At 24.8% G+C, this 21558-nt stretch overlaps 2 protein-coding genes across 3 annotated transcripts; one reads left to right on the top strand and one right to left on the bottom strand.

Annotated features, from left to right (window-relative positions):
• Nucleotides 1-4531: 4531 nt before the first annotated feature.
• LOC126905994 (uncharacterized) lies at nt 4532-7816 on the top strand. Its single transcript, XM_050686222.1, has 5 exons — nt 4532-5436; nt 5497-5571; nt 7213-7290; nt 7374-7451; nt 7512-7816. The coding sequence occupies exons 1-5, from the start codon at nt 4563-4565 to the stop codon at nt 7559-7561; spliced, it is 1155 nt and encodes a 384-aa protein (XP_050542179.1). The 5' UTR covers nt 4532-4562; the 3' UTR covers nt 7562-7816.
• Nucleotides 7817-16933: 9117 nt separating this feature from the next.
• On the bottom strand, nt 16934-21229 carry LOC126894797 (uncharacterized). Of its 2 annotated transcripts, XM_050666067.1 has the most exons (4): nt 20306-21229; nt 20168-20245; nt 18454-18563; nt 16934-18212 (listed from the first exon to the last, which is right to left on the bottom strand). In XM_050666067.1, exons 1-3 carry the CDS (start codon nt 21201-21203, stop codon nt 18454-18456), a joined length of 1086 nt encoding a protein of 361 aa, XP_050522024.1. In that variant the 5' UTR covers nt 21204-21229; the 3' UTR covers nt 16934-18212. The 2 variants fall into 2 exon arrangements, with proteins under 2 accessions (XP_050522024.1, XP_050522023.1); XM_050666066.1 differs by lacking the exon at nt 16934-18212 and having other exon boundaries at nt 18246-18563.
• Nucleotides 21230-21558: the final 329 nt, after the last annotated feature.

Raw genomic sequence — 21558 nt, 5'->3', positions numbered from 1 at the left:
GAACACCCGTGTTTCTATTTAATTTTCAAACTAGAAAATATTTTCCCATTTAGAAATATTTTGCAATATTTTTGCCCTTTAAAAAAAATAAAATAAAACGGGCATACAAAGTGATTCTCTTATCATAAACCCCTTAATTAATTGAAAAATAATATTCATAATTTTTTTATTTGTTTCTTTTAGTTCAATGTTACACTCAATTTTTTCAATCATAAAAGTTTTTTTATGATCATCTTCTATAGGGGTGTCAACATTAATTTCCAAACGGTAATACCCCTAATTAACAAACTCATTTATTAAACAATGATCTAATTATGAAAATGACTGGTTGATAACAACTTTTCAATCAACATTTTGAAAGTTATCGACATATTTACATCTATGTGAGAAGAATAGTACGGCGTATAATGTTTAGCTATAATAATAGCATCACCCACTATTCACCTCCAACCGTTACTTTAAATTGTTAATAATTGCAGAAATACTCATTCAAAAGGTCAGATTTTTAATAAATATATAACTAAGGAAAGGGAATTACTTAAACTATTCATAAAGAAAGTTGTTATTATTTTTAAAATAGTTATGGTAGTTTTACAATTTATGATATTTTGACGTATTGTTGAAAGAAATGGGTTCGGTGAGAGATGACAAATAAAAATAAACATATCATAGTAAAATTAATACCTTCACAGCTTTGCATCGAAGCTAAAATTGTTGTATATTATCATTTTATAATATATTTCTAAGTCAGGTCGGTCCAGAATTTTGTTTTACCGATTAGTATGATTTGGAAGTTATTTTACCGATTAATATTTTCCTCAGAAATGTTAGTCTTTAAAATACTGTTTTCGGAGATAATCCTTTTTGTTCTATCATTTTTTGATCTTCTAAATATACTTGTATTTTTAAGTATTTTTTGAAAATTAAAAAAATATTTAGTATGTTTAATACTGAAGAATTTATCATTGCTGTCAAAAATGAAGAGACTATTTGGAATTTAACTAAGTTTCTTAATTTCCCTTTATATTTACTTTGAATACAGTGGTGTCACGAAGGGCTCATATACATTGATCAGATCAAAAATAAAAATAATTAAATTGTTAAATCGCAGCCACAGCACAGCACCTTCTCAGTAATTTTCCAGCCGTCCTATTTTCGTGTAATGCTGTAGCATAGTGAGTCTACCCGTCCCTGATAATCGCCTATGTAGTCAATATATACTCAGCATAAATTATAAATTTTGAATTATTTATTTAATTTCTCAACCCTATTCAGCAATTTTCCAATTCTCTTCTTATACTTGTACAAATTCAAACTATTGTTTATCAAAGATTAATTTAGCTCTTTTCAGTCATCAGCCTTATAAATAATCCTATATCGCACACTCCTAATTTTAGCTCTATATAGAAAACCAAATTCTTATATGAAATCTCCATCCTGAGTATCAGAATCTTGCTATCCTTCACTTAATTATAGTCATAGTCCTTATCCTGAACAACATAATATGTTGTTAAATATTATTTAAACTTCATTTACTTTGACCCAATCTTATTTACAAAACAACTTCCCTGTAACTCTTACGACCCCAGCAGATTTATCCAACTCCCAGAGAGCAAAAATTGGTCCACAATAATAAATTTTCATCTTTCCCAATTTCCTATATTAATCCACGGTATACAAAAAATAATTATTCTCATGCTGAAGCACATAATCTAAATGATAATTAATTTTAAATTATTTATTTCAAAAGTATTTTGTAATTGGACGTTGTTTTTTTTTAAATCCAAAGAATTCCTTTAATTTTTTTTGTTACTAATGTTTATTCTGTATAAAACGTACATAAGTATTGTACAAAAAAAAAATTGTTTTATTTTATTTTTAATTGTTTTTACAAACATGTGTACGTGACGCCAAGAAGTTTTATTAGTATATATATTTATTTATGTACACATATGTTTTTTGTTATTTAATACCATCATTATTTGGTAAATTGAAAAATAATAAGAAATCTTCATTTTAATCATTATAATTAAATATATCATCAAAATTATTTAGTCGAGAAAAAATATGTGACATAGGATAACTCTTATTAGTAAAATTATAAACAGATGAACCAATATATAATACTTGAGAAAAGGACAGAATTATACAAATGTATTCTGAATTTTCTGAATTAAAATTTGCAAAATTATTTTTACAAACTTTAAACTGGTAAATGATTTAGCTCAGTATAACTGTTCTTCGGGTGGAATAGAGATAACTTTAGAACATCTTACTTCTTCAATTTATCGCCTACGAGTTGTAGTTACACATTAAAAAATAGTATCTAATATTTTTTGTTCTTGTAAAAATGTTCAATCGTTTATTAAATTATAAATAATTTATTAATACAGTATTCTCTTTTTCAATTTGTTAATTTTGTATTATACTTTTATATTATTATAAATATAATACTAATAATATATAAAATAATTCTCAATAAGTGACAACATATTATTAAGTCGAATTTTACTACTAATTCCGAAATATTTTTATGTTTTTCTATAAATAATTCAATTTTGAATTGATCGTATTTCAAAATTGTTAAAAAAAAACCAATTTTTCAAGTTTTACTGTTTTTATAAAATTTTTATTATGATACTTATCAGCTTATCGAAAGACATTTTAGATATGCGAACATATTTAAAAAAAACTCTTTGGGTTAATACCATGATGATAAAAATGTTATTTTAAATTTATAAAAAATTTGGCCTTTTTGAATTTAAGGGCTATCCCACCAACGCTTATATCTTTTAGCTTTTGATTTTATCCGAGCTTGGTGGTTTTTATATCAAGTGTTTACAACACAAACCAACTCTACATCGTCCAAATTTAAGTCCTTTTTTTAAATCATACACTAAAAAAATAACAAATAGGATCAAGAAATCAAATGAAAAGAAGTTGGAAACGTGGTCTACAATGTTTCACTATTTTTTTAAAATTTTTTCGTTAAAAAGCGCGTCTAAAACGCGCTTTTTAAAAACGCTCGTTCAAAAACCCGTAATGTAAAACCAACTTAACAACTCAAAAAAAAATAAAAAAATTGGTTAAACACACATAGCTAACAAAGCACTATGGTGGTGGTTAATAGAAAAGAGAGAAAAAACGTTTTTTTCGACACACTAGGATGAGACGCACTGACGGCAATGACGATTTTAAAAAGGTTATCAGCCTAACAATTTATTGAATATAATAAACCACATAATTATAATTACTATTACAATCATACAAATATGGACAGTGGTGGCCAGTGTATGTGTCATATAGAGAACGATTATTAACTTGATAAAGAATATTGTGTGTTTAGCGTTCACCGTGACAGCAACAGTGCAATTTTCTGATTACACGGCCCGATATAACGTATACACGATCATTAGCAAAGATTACATTAAATTTATACCATAAGAAATTTTAATAGACATATAGATTCACATTTTGTCACATTACAGAATACTTGTGTGGTGCAAACATTTAATAAACGGTTCTTAATCAACTATAATCTTGTATTCAAATCTAGGGATCGCATCAAAGTAGATTAATTCAAATTGCTAGATAATAATAAAATTGTTTAAAAATAAATTTATAAAAATTAAAGTTACAATTATCATATATATTTAGTTATAAAGTTTAACTATCCAGAGTTTGACGATCAATTGCAAGAGACAATGTAACAAGGGATATGAGGTACATAATCATTCCTGTATACTTTCTTCTACACTAGATTTATACTTATTTATATTCATAGAACAATAAAAATGTAGAATATTGAACAAATTATTAAAAATATTTTATGTGTCACTTAAATAACAATGATTTTAAATTTAAAGTTAATGGAGATTTTGGACCTCGATGTATTTTATTAACTTCTCTCCCAAAAAAAAAAAATAGAAAATGATTAAATTTATTATATATTAAAATTTAAGGATTAAGGTAAAATATATCATTAGGCCCGTAAAATTTGTATATTTCTGTTCATATTATGCGTAATTACTAAAGATTTTGGAAGCAAAAAAAATAAAATGGTAAGTTCCAAAAGTGCCCTTTATATTGAATAATTTTTCTCATATTATATAAGTTTTTAAATTGTATATTAGTGTTCGACAAGATCAATCTGAGGATAAAAACTTGACTTAGAATTAAAAGGGTAAAACACAAAAATTATTATCCAATTATTTTAGAATATAATTTTTATAAAATTGGCAAGTTTTAAAATAACAGACATTATTTAAAATAATATTACACTTATCCTATTTCTTAATGTACCGATAGATTCATAGTTATTATAAATTTTTCAATATTATCGTATTAATATTATTATAAGCTTAGTATAAATATTTTCTATAAATTAATTTTGTTTACTTACCTGCACCTACGTACACATTCGACATATTTTACTAGTTCTTATATTTTAGTAAATAAAAAAAATAAATTACTTATATAAGCACTAAAACTTATTTTATACAATTAATTTCTTTTTTTGTATTTAGTTTAAGAAAATAGTTTGATGAGTTTTCTAAATTAAAATGGCATTAATATTAAACATTCAAATGTATTTCTGTATATTTTTCATTATTTTCCATGCTGAAGGAAAATATAATACAAAAAAAAACGTTATTATAATGAAGTATTTTCTACGTTATCCCGGATGGAAAAATATTAATGATGTGGAATATATCAAGTACTGGAACCATGAGTATAAATTCGAAGATGTTTTTGATAAACCTATAACATCAGATAATTGCGATAATTTCATACGTTACGCGACGATATTCCTTGGATGTTCTTATGCTAATGATTTAACTATAATGTTCTTTTCATTGATAAATTTTCAAAAACATTGTACTATGTTATTAAATTCGGGTAACTCCCTTGATAGTGCATATAATTGTACAGTCGAACTTTTAGCAAAAACAATTGATATTGTCCCATTGGCAAAACTAATGAAAAGCGCTTTAGATTCTATTGAAAATTATCATAATTTTCCCTGGACCAACCAAAAACAGTTCCGTTATATTTTATGCGAGGTTCTGACATATTTGCAAAAAACTGGACCTTTAATTGAATTAGTTCCTTTAATAATCAATTCAGATGCGATTGATGCTGCATTATTGATTATTAAACGATTTTTGCTCGTGAGACGTGAAGAACTAGAAAGAGATAAGATACATTGTCAACTAAAATCCACAGATTTGATTTCAATGTGGCATTTATGGAATAATGAATTTGACACATTAAAAACTCAAGGAAAATATCAAGAATTTTTCATGTTTCTTAATGATAAAATAAGCAGTTTAGTCCAAACGACATACCAGAAAAAGTATGTTGACCTTGGATTTATATTTGATTCGAACACAAATCGGACATTTTTACCTATTCCAACTGTCAATTTAGCGCAAAGTAAAATTGTTTAAGTAATAATAAACTTATTTATAATTTAATTTTTTTCAATAAATTTAGATCACAAAAATCAATCAATAAACTTGGTAAAACAAACCAATGATGTAGATGTAATGGAAGTGATTAAACAACAAGGTAAAGTATTCAATAAAGTAATCAAATCTTATAAAAACTTTTTAGCTATATTTTTGTTAGCTATACAGCTAACAAACTTGTTAATATTTTTTGATATCACAAAATATTCTTCTATTAATTTAATATAAAAAAACAATGATATAGATACGCAGGAAAGAATTAGAGTAGAATATAATATTTCTTAATATACCACAGGGCTTTAGTTCAATTATGATAATGTATTACAATAAGAAGGGTCAATCTGTATCAAATCATACAGTTTGGTCGCGCAGCTATTTTTATTTTTTTTGAAATTTCATACATGAGATTTCTAGTAACTAAAAAAAAAAATTTCCAAAAAAAATGTTTAAGTAAAAATAGATTTATAACCTCTCAAAATTTTTAAATTGCAAAATGCCAGTATTTCATAAAAATGTCACTGAAACCTATGTATTTATACTTAAGACTTGAAAATTTCATCACTTTTTCATTATCAGGTCTTTAAACATTTTCAACAATTAACAATAGGATTTTTTAGTTTATTTTTTAAGTAATTATGAGAAAGGTTTTTTTCAAAAAAATAACATTTTCTAAATTAAAATTAACAATGAAATACAATTATTTTTAATGACAATTTTTTACATCAAACTTTTTTTAGTAATACAAATATAAAAAAGTTCAAATTTCTAAAATAACGATTTTCAGGCAACTTTAACTTTAAATAATTAAATTGGTGTAAATATATAGTTCATTATTGTAAAATGTTTTGTCACAATGTAATCCGAAGTGATCTACTTTACCCAATCATTTTAATTCTCAATATTTTATATAAATTTTTGATTGTGATATGTCTATAGAATGAAAACTAGGTAATTCACTTGATAACTGAATAATAATTTATTTTATCACGAATCAATGCTAGTTGTCAAATAAATTTGTTTGTCATCAAACTAATTTTTTTGAATATTTACATGAGTTATTTTTGTAAAAAGGTTATATCCGTGCAATTAAATGTATTGGAATTTTATCTAAAATAACTAATTGTTTATGTATAAAGCTTATTAGACAATTACAGGGATAGAACAAAACTTAAAACAAGAAAAAATGTAGTTTTGGGGACTTTTTTTATTTTATTTGGTTTTTTCTTGGATACTTTAAATATATTTAAATTATAATGACCTTAAATATTTTTAAACTATTCATAATATTAGTTATTTATAAATAAGTAACATTATGAATTAGTTTAAAATAAAATATTTGTAGTATTTATAAGAAAATACCAAAAATTATAGCATAGAATTTTTTTCTTGTTACTCTAATGTGTTCTAACATAAATTTTATACAAAAAAATGTTAAATTTAATTTTTTTAAAAATTCACTATGGAATAAATAAGAGTAATATAAAATTTATTATTATTATTATTATTAGTGTTACGTATCCGCGACTTTTTAGTAATTTTTTGTGGCTTTTGAGTTTAATATTTTTTAGTTTTCAAATTAATAATATTTTTAGTTTTAATTTTACGTTAATATATGTCCAATAGAAATAAGGATTACAGTAGAAGATAATATTTCTTAATATAATAGAATACATTAACTTAATTATAATATAGTAATACAATAGAAGCAATATACTTATTTATGTATTATTATTATACTTAGATTTTTCACAAAATCCATCTATAAATTTGGTAAAACAAAACAATGAAGTAGATGTGGTGGAAGAGATGCTACAAGAATGTAATTCTATTGTTATACACGTTACACATTGACTTCATTTTAAATAAGTTTTAATAGCTATATAACAACGTTCATTTTTTTAGATATGGCCCAATACTCTTCAATAGATTTGATACAAAACAACAATGAAGTAAATTATCTGGATGAGATGCTGCAAGAATGTAAAGAATTTATTATACATTTTTTTTTAATTAAACTAACAACTACTTTAATATTTTTAGATATCGCAAAATACTCTTCAATAAATTCAAATAGCATAACAATGACATAGATGTTATGAATGGGATTAAACGAGAAGATAATTTTTTACAGCACTCTTCAGTGTTTCAATTTATTTATAATACAGAATTACGAATAAGAAGCGATATACTTAATGATATTATTTTATTCATTACTTTTCTGCACTTGAAAATATATTTTTTGGCAATGAATAAAATAATATCAACTCTATTGTACAAATGTTTGAAATGTTTACGTCTAATTTATTGTCTATATAACATTTACAAAAGTCGAATTAATTTTTAATTGTTACCTGTATATTTTCATTATAAAATGATTTAATTGTAAATACTATTTGTAGACAAAAATATAATGATAATATATAATTACTAGTAATTGAAATAAATTTCGTGTTCCTTCTTGATTTTTCACATTTTTAAAGATATTATAAAAAATAAATAAATATAGTCTATTTACAAAAGTAGTTTATAAGTATGTTAAGTCGCTATTTAGGAGTTGAGCCTAAATGCCCGTCAATAGTATTCTAAGGGACCAATAGGGGATAGCTGGCTAGGATATATCTACCTTAGGTACTGAGTTTTTCTATTTAATTTATATTCCCTTAGAGGAACTACCAAGGGTCGCACTACAATATATATATATATATAACACTCTTGGTTAACAACGATATAAATATTTATTAAGTGATTGAAATATTAAATAGATAATACTATAATACATTTTAATAATATTATAATTGTAAAAACTATTAATAGTTCGAACTGGATAGAAATATGAATAAAACATCGTATATTTTATGTGGTTGTAAAATTCCTATCTATTTGTAAAAATATGTATATTTTTTTTCTTATCCAAATACGTATTAGTATTATTTATGTATTTGAAAATACGTATACATTTAACCAATGTGGTTGAATTAAATTAATAACAAAATCTATTGTATTTATGTTAATAATACTAAAGTATTTTATTTATGTTAATAATAATAATAAGGATAAGACACTCGTTTACTCAGTAACTATTGAAAATTTTAAATTTTTGGTAAGAAAAATATTATTTGATTCANTACAGGGTGATTCATTAAGGATAAGACACTCGTTTACTCAGTAACTATTGAAAATTTTAAATTTTTGGTAAAGAAAATATTGTTTGATCCAAAAATCACTACAATAATATGTAGTAAAAACATGATATTTTTCATCCCTTCAAGGTTAAAAAACATTAACTTGAGTTTTTTTAAATGAGAACACATATTTTGAATTTAATAAAAATTTTTAATTTTTAATTTAATAGCAAATGACATTTGAATTTTTAATATAACTTTATTAGTTTATTAGATATAAACACTTAAAGTTTCAAATTTTTGAGTTAATATACATGTATAATACACATGGGTTTACAAATACAGGTAGCTAATTGGTTTTTTATGACATTGCTGTCACAGTCACGGATTGTTCATTATCAATTATGACTATCAAGAGATACACTTTCTGTATTATCAGTTAGTGTATTTATAAACTCACAACAATGTGCCTTACTACCATTGATAATAACAATGCTGTGTACCTGGTAATATCAATGTCATAAAAAACCAATTAACTACCTGTATTTGTAAACCCTTGTGTATTATACATGTATATTAACTCAAAAATTTGAAACTTTAAGTGTTCATATCTAATAAACTAATAAAGTTATATTAAAAATTCAAATGTCATTTGCTATTAAATTAAAAATTAAAAATTTTTATTAAATTCAAAATATGTGTTCTCATTTAAAAAAACTCAAGTTAATGTTTTTTAACCTTGAAGGGATGAAAAATATCATGTTTTTACTACATATTATTGTAGTGATTTTTGGATCAAACAATATTTTCTTTACCAAAAATTTAAAATTTTCAATAGTTACTGAGTAAACGAGTGTCTTATCCTTAATGAATCACCCTGTATATTTTGAAAGTAAATAAATAAATTATTTGTTTAATTTATCTGTTTTCAATATAAACAGAACAGGATTAAGAAGTTTTAAGACCCTGAGGTCCATCGAAAAATGTTTTCCTCCCTCTGCTAGGATTATTGTTCGATTATTTTTTTATGGGTTGTATTTTATATATTTAATGAAACAAAAATATATAACAAGATATCCTAACCTAAAAATGTATAACCTTTTTTAAATATTCAATAGTTAATGCTCAAAATATACCATTAGGTTGAATAAAAAACAGTCAAATACTCTATGTGCCCAAAAGGTTCATCAGAGGTTGGGTCAGTCGGTTCCTTTGAAACTATAGAATAGTCAAAACAAATTATAATGCAAATTATTGATTTATACCACGAAAGAAACGTACTGTAAATATAACATCAGTTGATAAAAAAATTAAATGAAAAAAAAAAGAAATACTGCATTGGTCAATTTTATTGTGAAGTGAAGAAAAATAAATCTGTTGTTGGTACTGATGAAATTTATAACACAAAATGTTTCGCTATTAGCAGTTTAAAAACCAACCATGTGTAACAACTAAAGCTGGTGTAAATATTCATCGATCCCTGTCAATCACTAAAACTAGAGTCAGTTAATTTTTTTCAATCTATTTATTAATTTCACAAATAACATTTATAATTTCCTACACAAAAATCAGTAATTAAATAATAAATAATTATTCAAAAAGTATTAATATAATAGTAATATTTTATAGTTAATTTTAGTCAAATATTTTAACTATTTATTCAATTATTTTAAATATTTTAGAAAAGCCGGTATTACAATTGTGAGCTATCAAATTTTTTTTAGTAGTGATTTCAGAATGAAACTCTGCCTTCAACGGTTTGAAAAAATCATAATACAAACAGACAAATTGAAGAAATAGTTAAAAATATTCAACAAATAAACTTGGATAAAAATGATTCGACGGCTATTAACAAATGTACCCCGCCAAGTCAAACAACTTTCAACGTTAGACACCTAATTAAAAAAAAAAACAAGCACGGGGGGGTCGCGGCACAGTGGTGACGTAGCATAGTTGGATCAAGTATAATGATATCTGACAGTGATTAAAATCACTATCAAAAAAAAAAAATGCTTCGATGCAAATCTTTAGATAGTGTTTAATTTTAAAAAATTGGTGGATTATTCCAAATGCTACATGATCTGCTAGTTCCTTATTAATATCTTGATTAAGATAAAGTATGTCGAATGAAAAAGGATTATTAAAAAATATTATTTCTCATAAAAAAATTGTGTTGATCCATACACTTTTCAATAAGTTAGAGCATTAAAGGTAAAAATGTAAAAAATAAAATCGAGAATTTCCACACAATAATAGCATTTGGTAGCCATTTTCACCACAAAGACAAGTCCAGATGTCCAATTTTTTTTTTCCATAATAAAGTACATTACAATAGCTTTAATTTAAGATATATATAAAAGTATCAGACTTTCCGGAACATTTCCAAAAATCAAATTGAAAAAGTAAATTGTTTGTGAAAAAGTTGTCATTTTGAATGCCCCCTGTAGGCAGGTAAAGAGTCATATTTATAAAAAATATATACCAAATGATAGTTAAAGATATCATGCATCTATAAAAAAAAGAACTATATTGATCCATACATCTTTCAAAAAGTTATAGCATTATAAATTTAAAAAAATAAAAAAGAATTTTTTTACAAAAATCATATTTTTTTTATTAACTTTGATGTCTGTTTTCACAATGAAGAATAAATAATGTCCGAAATTTTTTTTTTTCATAATAAATTATATTAAATTAGCTTTAATTTAAGATATATATAAAAGTGTCAGACTTTCCGGAACACTTTCAAAATTTAAGTTGAAAAAGTTCTACTTTCAATTTGCATTTTTTAGATTTGAACCCCCCTCGTATATAGGAAAATGGTTCGATTTAAAAAAAACAGCATGTCGAATGAAACATGTATATAAATACTACTTCTCATGAAAATATTGTATTGATCCATACAGTTTTCAAAAAGTTATAGCATTATAAAGTTAAAAATATAAAAAAGAATTTTTTTCAAAAAATCGTATTTTTTAAGAAATTATGGCAGTTTTAAGTAAAAAAAATTTCGAAAATTAGCGATTTTTAAATTTGTAATTTTTTTGGATAATTCCCCCATTTACGGGGAACGAAGGAATTTTTTTCAATTTTTAAGGGTAATGTCTTATACTAGATACGATTTGTGATCTTTTGACGTATCATTGAAAGAAATCGGTTCAGTGAGAGCTGAGAAAAGGTGGTAATTGATACAAAAAAAAACACATAGTAAAACCAATACGTTTTCAGCTTCGCATCGAAGCTAAAAAAAATCATTTCATTGGTCGAAGAGGCTTATGATGTTATGATAAAAAGTATAATCATCCACTTCGTCAGTACGATTACTCAATGTCAACTACTCAGCCTCAATCAGATTAGGAATCATCAACATGGAAAAGTCTTGAAACGATTCGAATAAGTAATTCTACACCTTTGACAGCACTTTAAAATGTTTCAAACATTTTTGAGTGTTGTATCACCATTCATGTAGCAAACGCAACGAATCATATTCTTAATTTATAATTTTAATTTTGTTAACTATATTCTCTAATTTTAAAGATTTAAGAAAACTTTTTGTAAAAAGTGTTAATTTTTTATCATCGATGAGAATTTCGATTCTGTTTCTCAGCTCTCACTGAACCGATTTCTTTCAATGATACGTCAAAAGATCACAAATTGTATCTAGTATAAGACATTACCCTTAAAAATTGAAGAATTTTCCATCGTTCCCCGCAAATGGGGGAAATATCCAAAAAAATTACAAATTTAAAAATCGGTAAATTTTGTCATTTTTTTCACTTTTTTTTCCTAAAAATTCCATAACTTTTTCAAAAATAAACAAATCAACATAATTTTTTTTTTATACTAAAATCTTATATATTTCCCTTTCATTTGATATCATTTTTTTGAAAATCTAACACTTAACCTGCTCATTGAGANTGATATCATTTTTTTTTGAAAATCTAACACTTATTCTGCTCACAGGGGGGATTTAAAATAGCAACTTTTTTACAAAAACTAACTTTTTCAACTTAATTTTTGAAAATGTTCCGGAAATACTGCGTCCTTTAAAAATATATCAAATTAAAGCTTATTTTATGTACTATAAAATGAAAAAAAAAAATTTGTCCCGACTAGGTAGTCTATCTTCTATGCAGGTTGCCGTAGTTAAAAAAACACTATTTTTGTGTTAAAATTTTCGATTTTCNGTCCCGACGACCTATCTTCTATGCGCAAATGGCTACCGTATTCAAAAATATGCTATTTTTCTATTAAAATTCTAGGTTTAGTATTTTATTTTATTTTAAAATATCTTATTAGGAGAATATATTGACTTTCATGAATATTATATAACTTAATTGACATAGAATAAAGTTCATAAGACATAAGAAATTAAACTTATTCAATTTTTTTAATTTTTTTAAAGTCGAAAAAGTAATTTTTAAATTTGAGTTTGCTTAAATAGCCAATTTTTTAGCTTCGATGAGAATTTTTTATATGTAAATACTAATTTTTAATAATATTAAAACTTAGAAGTGATAGAAAAAGTCTAATTGCAGATTTGAAAACATCGCGAAAAGTTGATTTATAATGGTATATTTTTTTTACTGATGAAGTTCCTTGTAGTACAGTGCATTTATTTATAGTAACAAACAGTTTTTATTAAAATTTATTGTATCAAGCCCAAAAAATTAAATTTTTATACACGTAAAAATAAAGCAAAATACAACTTCTTTATTATTTTTATAATTTCTCCATTTAAATTACAATATTAAATTATTGAATATCAATTTCATACTAAATTTAATAATTATAATTAGTATTTATTCATATGTTATATTTTCAAATCAAAGAACTACTAATTAGTATATAATCAAAGAAATAAGATTTGATGTCACTTTTGGAATAATCTACCAATTTCTCTAAATGAAACACTATCTACAGATTTGCATCGAAGCGTTTCTTATGATAGTGATTTTAATCACTGTCAAATATCATCTATACTTGTCCCATCTATGCCTCATCCACACTGTGCCTCGACCCCACTGTGCTACCGTTTTATTTTTAATTTATTTATGAATTTAATTATTTTATTATATATTTATTTCATTTTAATAGCCTATTATTGTATATAAACACAATATCGGACAGTTTTAAACGTATATTTATAAAAATTAATTTGAAAATAAGTCAATAATTAAAAGTGTATAAATGATAGATTTTAAATCAAGATAATGTATCTTTTTAATAAATCAATTAATATATTACAGACTTTTGAAATAATTAGTGGTATACTTTTCTTTAAAACTTTAAATAAGTATATCAAACTGTAGCGTGAATCTAAGTGTAATTGCTGATGGGAAATAGAATAAAAAAAGTTCGCCTGTTGTATTTTCATTAATAATTATTTCGTGTATTTTGTATATCTTTCCCTTCAAATATAATATTCCTATAGTTATAAGGCACGCTCCTTTTATAAGATTATTTAATCATTGTTATGTGATAACTCGCCATGAGGTTTGGTGTACATTAACTATTAGTTACAGTTTTAATTATTTTATAAGTTCTATAATTATTATTATATTTAATATTATTATAACATGGTCAATTTTATAACACATTTTCTTTTCTTTTGTATTTAGTAACAGCTTAATTTAATTATGGCTGTATTAATTAAGTAGACAGCTGATCTCTAGCGTTTTGCTATACTCACCCCCTTGCTCACCCAACACAACAAGTTGACGGCCTAAGCGTCAATTGCTCACAGTAAGTCGTATTGCTGATTAGTTTTACGAACGAATAAAGCGTTTGTTAAACGTATGTGATAAGTTGTTTATTTAGTCAGATCAGTATATATCAGTTATTATAAAATCATATTATATCAGTTGTTGTTCGGCGACGCTCCCTGCCTGAGGTCGTTGGACTGTGGTTTAATTAATTGAAATCATCGACTACGAGTGGTGTTTAACACGTTTAGGTCCAAACTGACTCAACTATAAACCTTTTTTTCTATAACACTACTGAGGGGTATGTCCATCCACTGTCAACCGTAACCCAAAATTACTCTTTAGATTACTACCAAAGGCGCGTCGTTTCGAAACATAGCTGTATTATAGAGAGACACTCCTTGTGCATTAACTTATAGTAATAAAAGTTCTATAATAACACAAAAGTAATTATTAAAGATATAATTAAACAATATGAAACGTACAAAACAAAGATACGCTTAAAGTTTAATATATCAGTACATAAATGAAAAGACTTATTGTCAAAAACGTATAACACGAAAAGAGATTACCCGCAGTGCTCCAAGGTGGTACTCTCTCTTTTTACAATTCATTCCATTTCGTCTTATATACTAAAATATTTTGTTTTTCTTTTCACGAATACAAAGTTAATATTACAACCATTTTCAAAAAATGTTTATAAATATTTACTTCCTGGTCTTAGTAACAAAAGATCAGGAAATTACAATTTAACCAATATACAAAAATGTTTTACTTCCATCTTTAAAAATAATAGACCATATTACAAGTACACAGTCTATCATCATTCCTCAATGGATAATATTGGCCAATTTCTTTTGTATACACAGCAAGCGCCTCCGCTTGTCTGTGCTATTGATCGGCCACAGTGCACCATATTTTTATTGTTTTGCATCTCCTGTTGTGTCCTGAGCTCTCTCTAACTATTCATACCTGTGCACTCTTTTCAGTGGTCGGTCTTGTCCGTCATTGAAGTAATTAATTCTTAAGCGACACCCTCGTGTTTATCTTATTTATTTTACATGTTTTCTATTTTGTTCATAATCGCTTTGTCGGCCATTTTAGTAATAAGGACACCCTCCAACGCCCCTAAGATTATTTCATGCAGAACGTTAATATATCTGTTTTGTTATTATTTTATAATTATTGTCATTTATGGGATGTGCGTTTAGCCGACATTCCCCTAAATGATCCATCTTACCCGCTCCTATAGTGATAGTGAGCAAGATAAAGGCAAGACGACAGTCTAGTGTGGTGCACAGTCCTACGGTCTAGCTGCCCTGTACGAAACCAAGTGTGTGTATAAAGATATACTAGATTGCAATGTTCGCAGCGTAACGTTTGTCAATGTTGCTAACTCGTTTCACCCGTTTACTCACACGAAATCCAGAGTCTTGCTAAGAGAAGTTTTCACTCAAAAGATATGTACAATGTCGCCACACGTGCTTATGGCTTGCTAAAATAAATATAAAAATATTTGACTCGAAACATTACAATCAATTCATACTTTACCAGTCTTGAAGGGCTACGGAAAATGATGGCAGGCTCAACCAACGCCATAATAAATTAAGTCTACATTATTATTACTTATTATACTGTAGTATCGGACACATGCGAAAAATACAATATTATAACAAAATAAATTGTAGCACACACAACTAGAAAAAAAACTACCGCCACTATTATAACTCAAAAAATAATAAAATAAAAAGAGGTAGTGAGGATAAAATTGAGAGTTACTTTTAATTCGGGATGTGATTCGATGGTAATAAAATAACATTAATATCGACTCTTATTGATTCTTAAAATCTTACCTAATAATTTTCCTTGATTCTTATAATATTTTAAATAACAATATTAATCAATAATTGAAAAATAAAATAACACAATTTTATTTAGTTCACAACTTTAACACGTAAAGACCTCGACAATGATGATCACGATGTTTGCGTAACGTTGTCCAGACCACCATAAGAACAGACCAAAATAAAAGTTTGTTGAGCCTTTCTATTAATTATTACTTTTTATCCTCGAAAAATCATCATTGTCTTATTCTTACAGTATAACATTGATAAGTAAGCATAAAATACAGAAATTATTACAGATGAATAGAGTATAATCACGTTGACATTTTATATATAACATCAACATAGATTTTTTTAAGATTAAGGTTGATACAATTCATTTAATTATTAAAATTAGATAAAAAAAAATTTATAGATTTCTTTTAAATTTTAAAAGTGACTATTAATTGATTTATGATTGAATCGTGTATATTATAATATTACTATAATATATAATATGGTTTAGAAATTATTATTACATTTTTAATTAATCTAAACGATACACTACTATTACGAAGTGAATCAAAACATTCCATTAGTAAGTGGCACAGCGGAAAGATATTTTATTTTTTGTGATTCATTGCTTTAAGTAAAGGAAAGCTTTCTTAAGACTAAAAGAAAAAGAAATGGCCGAGGAATCAAGACATCAAAAGTACTTTTATTATTATCTTTCTTAAAATAAAGTTACAGTAAAAATAGTTAAATTAAAAAACCAGGCGAATGAATGAAAGAAATAACTAAAGAAATTACATGGAGAGAAGTTGAGATAAGAATAGTGTAACAATTAATAGGAAAGATATTATGATGAGATAAATAATTAAATAAAATAGAACGATTAAATCTGTACATATAAATTAGTACATTTAACCATTGTTTATAAATCATTTTCAATAAAATATTCAAAATAATATATTCCATTGGTGTGGATAATAAATAGGCACGCCACGTTCTTTTAATTTTTTTAAATCAATTTTTGGTCTTATAAAAGACGAATTTGACCAGACAATACTCGTTTTGAAAATCCAGGAAAAGTAGTTATACTAACAATAGTTGTATTAGAAATTATTGATTGATTTAGTTGATTAATCTTCAGTATCATCATTATTAGTATTTTCAACTACCTTATAATTAGTCATTTCAATTAAATCATTATTAATAGTTTTAATTGCTTCATTATTGATATCTCTAATCGCCTCATTTATGAATTCTATATTATTATTGTCATCGTCATTAACATATTCTAATGTTACATGTATTCTAATACATATCCGATTTGTTCCAAAGAATCACGCCTTTCCGAAAAATTGTTATCCTCCTCATCAGAGAAAACTGATAAATCTAATTTGTTATTATTATTAAAAAAATTTTAAATGTCAATCTTGTGTAAAGGCATAGAATAAGCCTTTAAGAACACAGTATAAACTATAAGTATATGTGTACCGACCAATATAGTAGTTCACGTTGACATAATTTTACAGCTATATTTTTGTTGTTATATATATTTATTCAAAATTACTTTATACACGCGCATTTTACTAATTATGATCATTCTTGTCTTTAAATATGATTAAATTTTCAAAAAGAAAAATTTTTATTCTTCTAGACAAAACATAGTCTAATTTTTATAATTAAAGCTTTGAATATGTAAGCTAATAATTCAATTTATTTTTAATATACTTATTCCAGTTTATTACATTAGACAATTCGTTGCACATAACAGCTTATTTACATACAGCTCTCTATGTAAAATCATGGGCAAATTGATTAATAAATTACTTTGACAATCCCAGTCATTTAGGCCAAGCTGAATAACACCGAGAATGAATTTATAAGTATAACAGCGACAACAAATATTATTTTAAATTGACATCGTTGTCACCTGATCTACTTCTAAAAGTAACACTACAATATTATATTAAGATACCGCTGATTACTCGTTTTTGATAAGACCTAAAGTTTTTTCCGCTTAAATATATCTTATTGTGATAATAGAATAACATTTTCCACAAATTTGTTTGTAAACATGTTTACCTATGAAAAAAAAAATTCCCACATTTTTAGTTCCATTTATTTATTAGTCGTAACAAAAACGAAACAGTAAATTATTGAGTTTTCAAACATTTTTGAACTTTAAATTACTCAAAAGTATTAAATGTTAAGTGAAAAAATAAAATTTTATATAGAATTAATATGAATTTAGATTGTTTTAATATTTTAGTTACACATTTTCAGTAAAAATGGAACTTTTTATAATTTTTTTAAAGTTGCCTACTTATACGGTTGTGTATAGTTGAGTATCGTAAGGGTTAAATATTTTCATATTTTCAGGATATTCAATTATTACGTCTGAATAATTCTCCTCTTCATTTTTGATTTGTAATTCTAAAAAATGAATACTCAGGTTATTCCTAATAAATAAGATATTTGACATTCTGGTAGAGTAACTGACCAGTCAATGGATAATTAAGAGTTATTAGACTATAACTATAATAAGTTATTATGACTATCGAATAGTCTATACAAAATATACAAATGATATTTGTATATTCTATCAAATATATAGATGGATATTATGCGTATTTTATTCTTATATAAAAAATATAATATATATTTTATATTACTCTTATTTATTCCATATTGAATTTTTTAAAAAATTTAATTTAACATTTTTTTGTATAAAATTTATGTTAGAACAAATTAGAGTAACAAGAAAAAAATTCTATGCTATAATTTTTGGTATTTTCTTATAAATACTACAAATATTTTATTTTAAACTAATTCATAATGTTACTTATTTATAAATAACTAATATTATGAATAGTTTAAAAATATTTAAGGTCATTATAATTTAAATATATTTAAAGTATCCAAGAAAAAACCAAATAAAATAAAAAAAGTCCCCAAAACTACATTTTTTCTTGTTTTAAGTTTTGTTCTATCCCTGTAATTGTCTAATAAGCTTTATACATAAACAATTAGTTATTTTAGATAAAATTCCAATACATTTAATTGCACGGATATAACCTTTTTACAAAAATAACTCATCTAAATATTCAAAAAAATTAGTTTGATGACAAACAAATTTATTTGACAACCAGCATTGATTCGTGATAAAATAAATTATTATTCAGTTATCAAGTTAATTACCCAGTTTTCATTCTATAGACATATCACAATCAAAAATTTATATAAAATATTGAGAATTAAAATGATTGGGTAAAGTAGATCACTTCGGATTACATTGTGACAAAACATTTTACAATAATGAACTATATATTTACACCAATTTAATTATTTAAAGTTAAAGTTGCCTGAAAATCGTTATTTTAGAAATTTGAACTTTTTTATATTTGTATTACTAAAAAAAGTTTGATGTAAAAAATTGTCATTAAAAATAATTGTATTTCATTGTTAATTTTAATTTAGAAAATGTTATTTTTTTGAAAAAAACCTTTCTCATAATTACTTAAAAAATAAACTAAAAAATCCTATTTTTAATTGTTGAAAATGTTTAAAGACCTGATAATGAAAAAGTGATGAAATTTTCAAGTCTTAAGTATAAATACATAGGTTTCAGTGACATTTTTATGAAATACTGGCATTTTGCAATTTAAAAATTTTGAGAGGTTATAAATCTATTTTTACTTAAACATTTTTTTTGGAAATTTTTTTTTTTAGTTACTAGAAATCTCATGTATGAAATTTCAAAAAAAATAAAAATAGCTGCGCGACCAAACTGTATGATTTGATACAGATTGACCCTTCTTATTGTAATACATTATCATAATTGAACTAAAGCCCTGTGGTATATTAAGAAATATTATATTCTACTCTAATTCTTTCCTGCGTATCTATATCATTGTTTTTTTATATTAAATTAATAGAAGAATATTTTGTGATATCTCAGAATATTAACAAGCTGTATAGCTAACAAAAATATAGCTAAAAATGTTTAAAAGAGTTGAATACTTTATTGAATACTTTACCTTGTTGTTTAATCAATTCCATTACATCTACATCATTGGTAAGTTTTATCGAGTTTATTATTTGATTTCGTTTGACATCTAAATATTTAAAAAAAAAATAGATTATAAATAAGTTTAATATTATTTAAATAATTACACCTTGCTTGATATTGTTAGGAGGAATAGATAAAAATGTCCGATTTGTGTTCGAATCAAATACAAATCCAAGTTCAACAAATTTTTTCTGGTATGTTGTTAGTACTAAACTACTAATTTTATCACTAAGAAAAATGAAAAATTCTTGATATTTTCCTTGAGTTTTTAACGTGTTAAATTCGTTTTTCCATAAATGCCACTCTGAATTCAATTCTAAAGGTTTTAGTTGACAAAATTCCATATCCGCTTTAAGTTCATTACGCCTCGCAAATACAAATTTCTTAATGGTCGATAATGCAGCATCAATCAAATTCATATTTATTGATAAAGGAATTAATTTTATTATAGTTTCATTTTGCTGTAAATTTTTTATAACTTCGTTTAAAATAACATTTTTTTTTTTGTTGTGGTTGCCCCATGGCCTATTATGAAATATTTCAATAGCATTTAAAGCTTCTTTCATAAGTATTGCCATCGGAACAATTTCTTCTGTTTTTTCTATAAGTTTAACTGTACATTTGTTCGCACTTATTAAAGAGTTCTTAGAATTTAATAGCATAGTACAATGTTCTTGAAAATTGTTTATTGCAAAGAACATAGTATTTAAATCATTAGCATATGAACAACCAAGTATTATTGTTGCATTACGTATATATTTATTACAACTATTATATGTTACAGAATTATTTATCACATGGTCAAATTTATACTCATTATTCATATACTTGATTAGTTCCACATCATTTATATTTTTCCATCCGCAATGGTGTAGAAAATAGTTTATTGCATCGACGGATTTTCTTTTATTACTTATTCCTTCAGTATACAAAAAAACAATAAATATAAAAAAGTACACTTGAATATTTAGTATTACAGCCATTTTAATTTTTGAAAACTGCATTAAATACGAATCTAGTAGAACAAAATCTGTTTGATTAATATACTGATATTTATAAATTATTTTTTATATACTAAAACAAAAGAACAAGCACAGTATGTTGACTGTGTACATAGACAAAATGTATAACAATTGTTAGTAAGTTGCAATTGATACCCAAATTTTTATCCTCAGACTATTGACTCTGACTATAGGTAACATAAATATTTAAAATGTATATAACACGGGAAAAATTACTAGTGATAAATATTTTAACTATCAAATAATATTCGACAATTTTAAAAAACTTTTCAAATATTTTTTATAAATATTCGAATAAAACTATGCAATAGCTTTAAAAATGTTCTAATAGTTTTAT

This window comes from Daktulosphaira vitifoliae, unplaced genomic scaffold (genome assembly GCF_025091365.1).
Source record: "Daktulosphaira vitifoliae isolate Bord-2020 unplaced genomic scaffold, ASM2509136v1 Scaffold_1, whole genome shotgun sequence".
NCBI classification, from domain to species: domain Eukaryota; kingdom Metazoa; phylum Arthropoda; class Insecta; order Hemiptera; family Phylloxeridae; genus Daktulosphaira; species Daktulosphaira vitifoliae.
The sequence above is the reverse complement of the archived record's forward strand: the minus strand, read 5'-3'. Positions and strand labels throughout refer to the sequence as shown.

Coding starts and splice junctions, on each gene's coding strand:
- LOC126905994 (XM_050686222.1), top strand. CDS start 4,563: ATGGCATTAATATTAAACATTCAAATGTATTTCTGTATATTTTTCATT. Junction 5,437..5,496: donor AACTGTCAATTTAGCGCAAA/GTAAAATTGTTT, acceptor CAATAAATTTAG/ATCACAAAAATCAATCAATA. Junction 7,291..7,373: donor GGAAGAGATGCTACAAGAAT/GTAATTCTATTG, acceptor TCATTTTTTTAG/ATATGGCCCAATACTCTTCA.
- LOC126894797 (XM_050666067.1), bottom strand. CDS start 21,203: ATGCAGTTTTCAAAAATTAAAATGGCTGTAATACTAAATATTCAAGTG. Junction 20,246..20,305: donor TCCTAACAATATCAAGCAAG/GTGTAATTATTT, acceptor TTAAATATTTAG/ATGTCAAACGAAATCAAATA. Junction 18,564..20,167: donor GGAATTGATTAAACAACAAG/GTAAAGTATTCA, acceptor TTCATTTTTTAG/AATTACAAATCAAAAATGAA.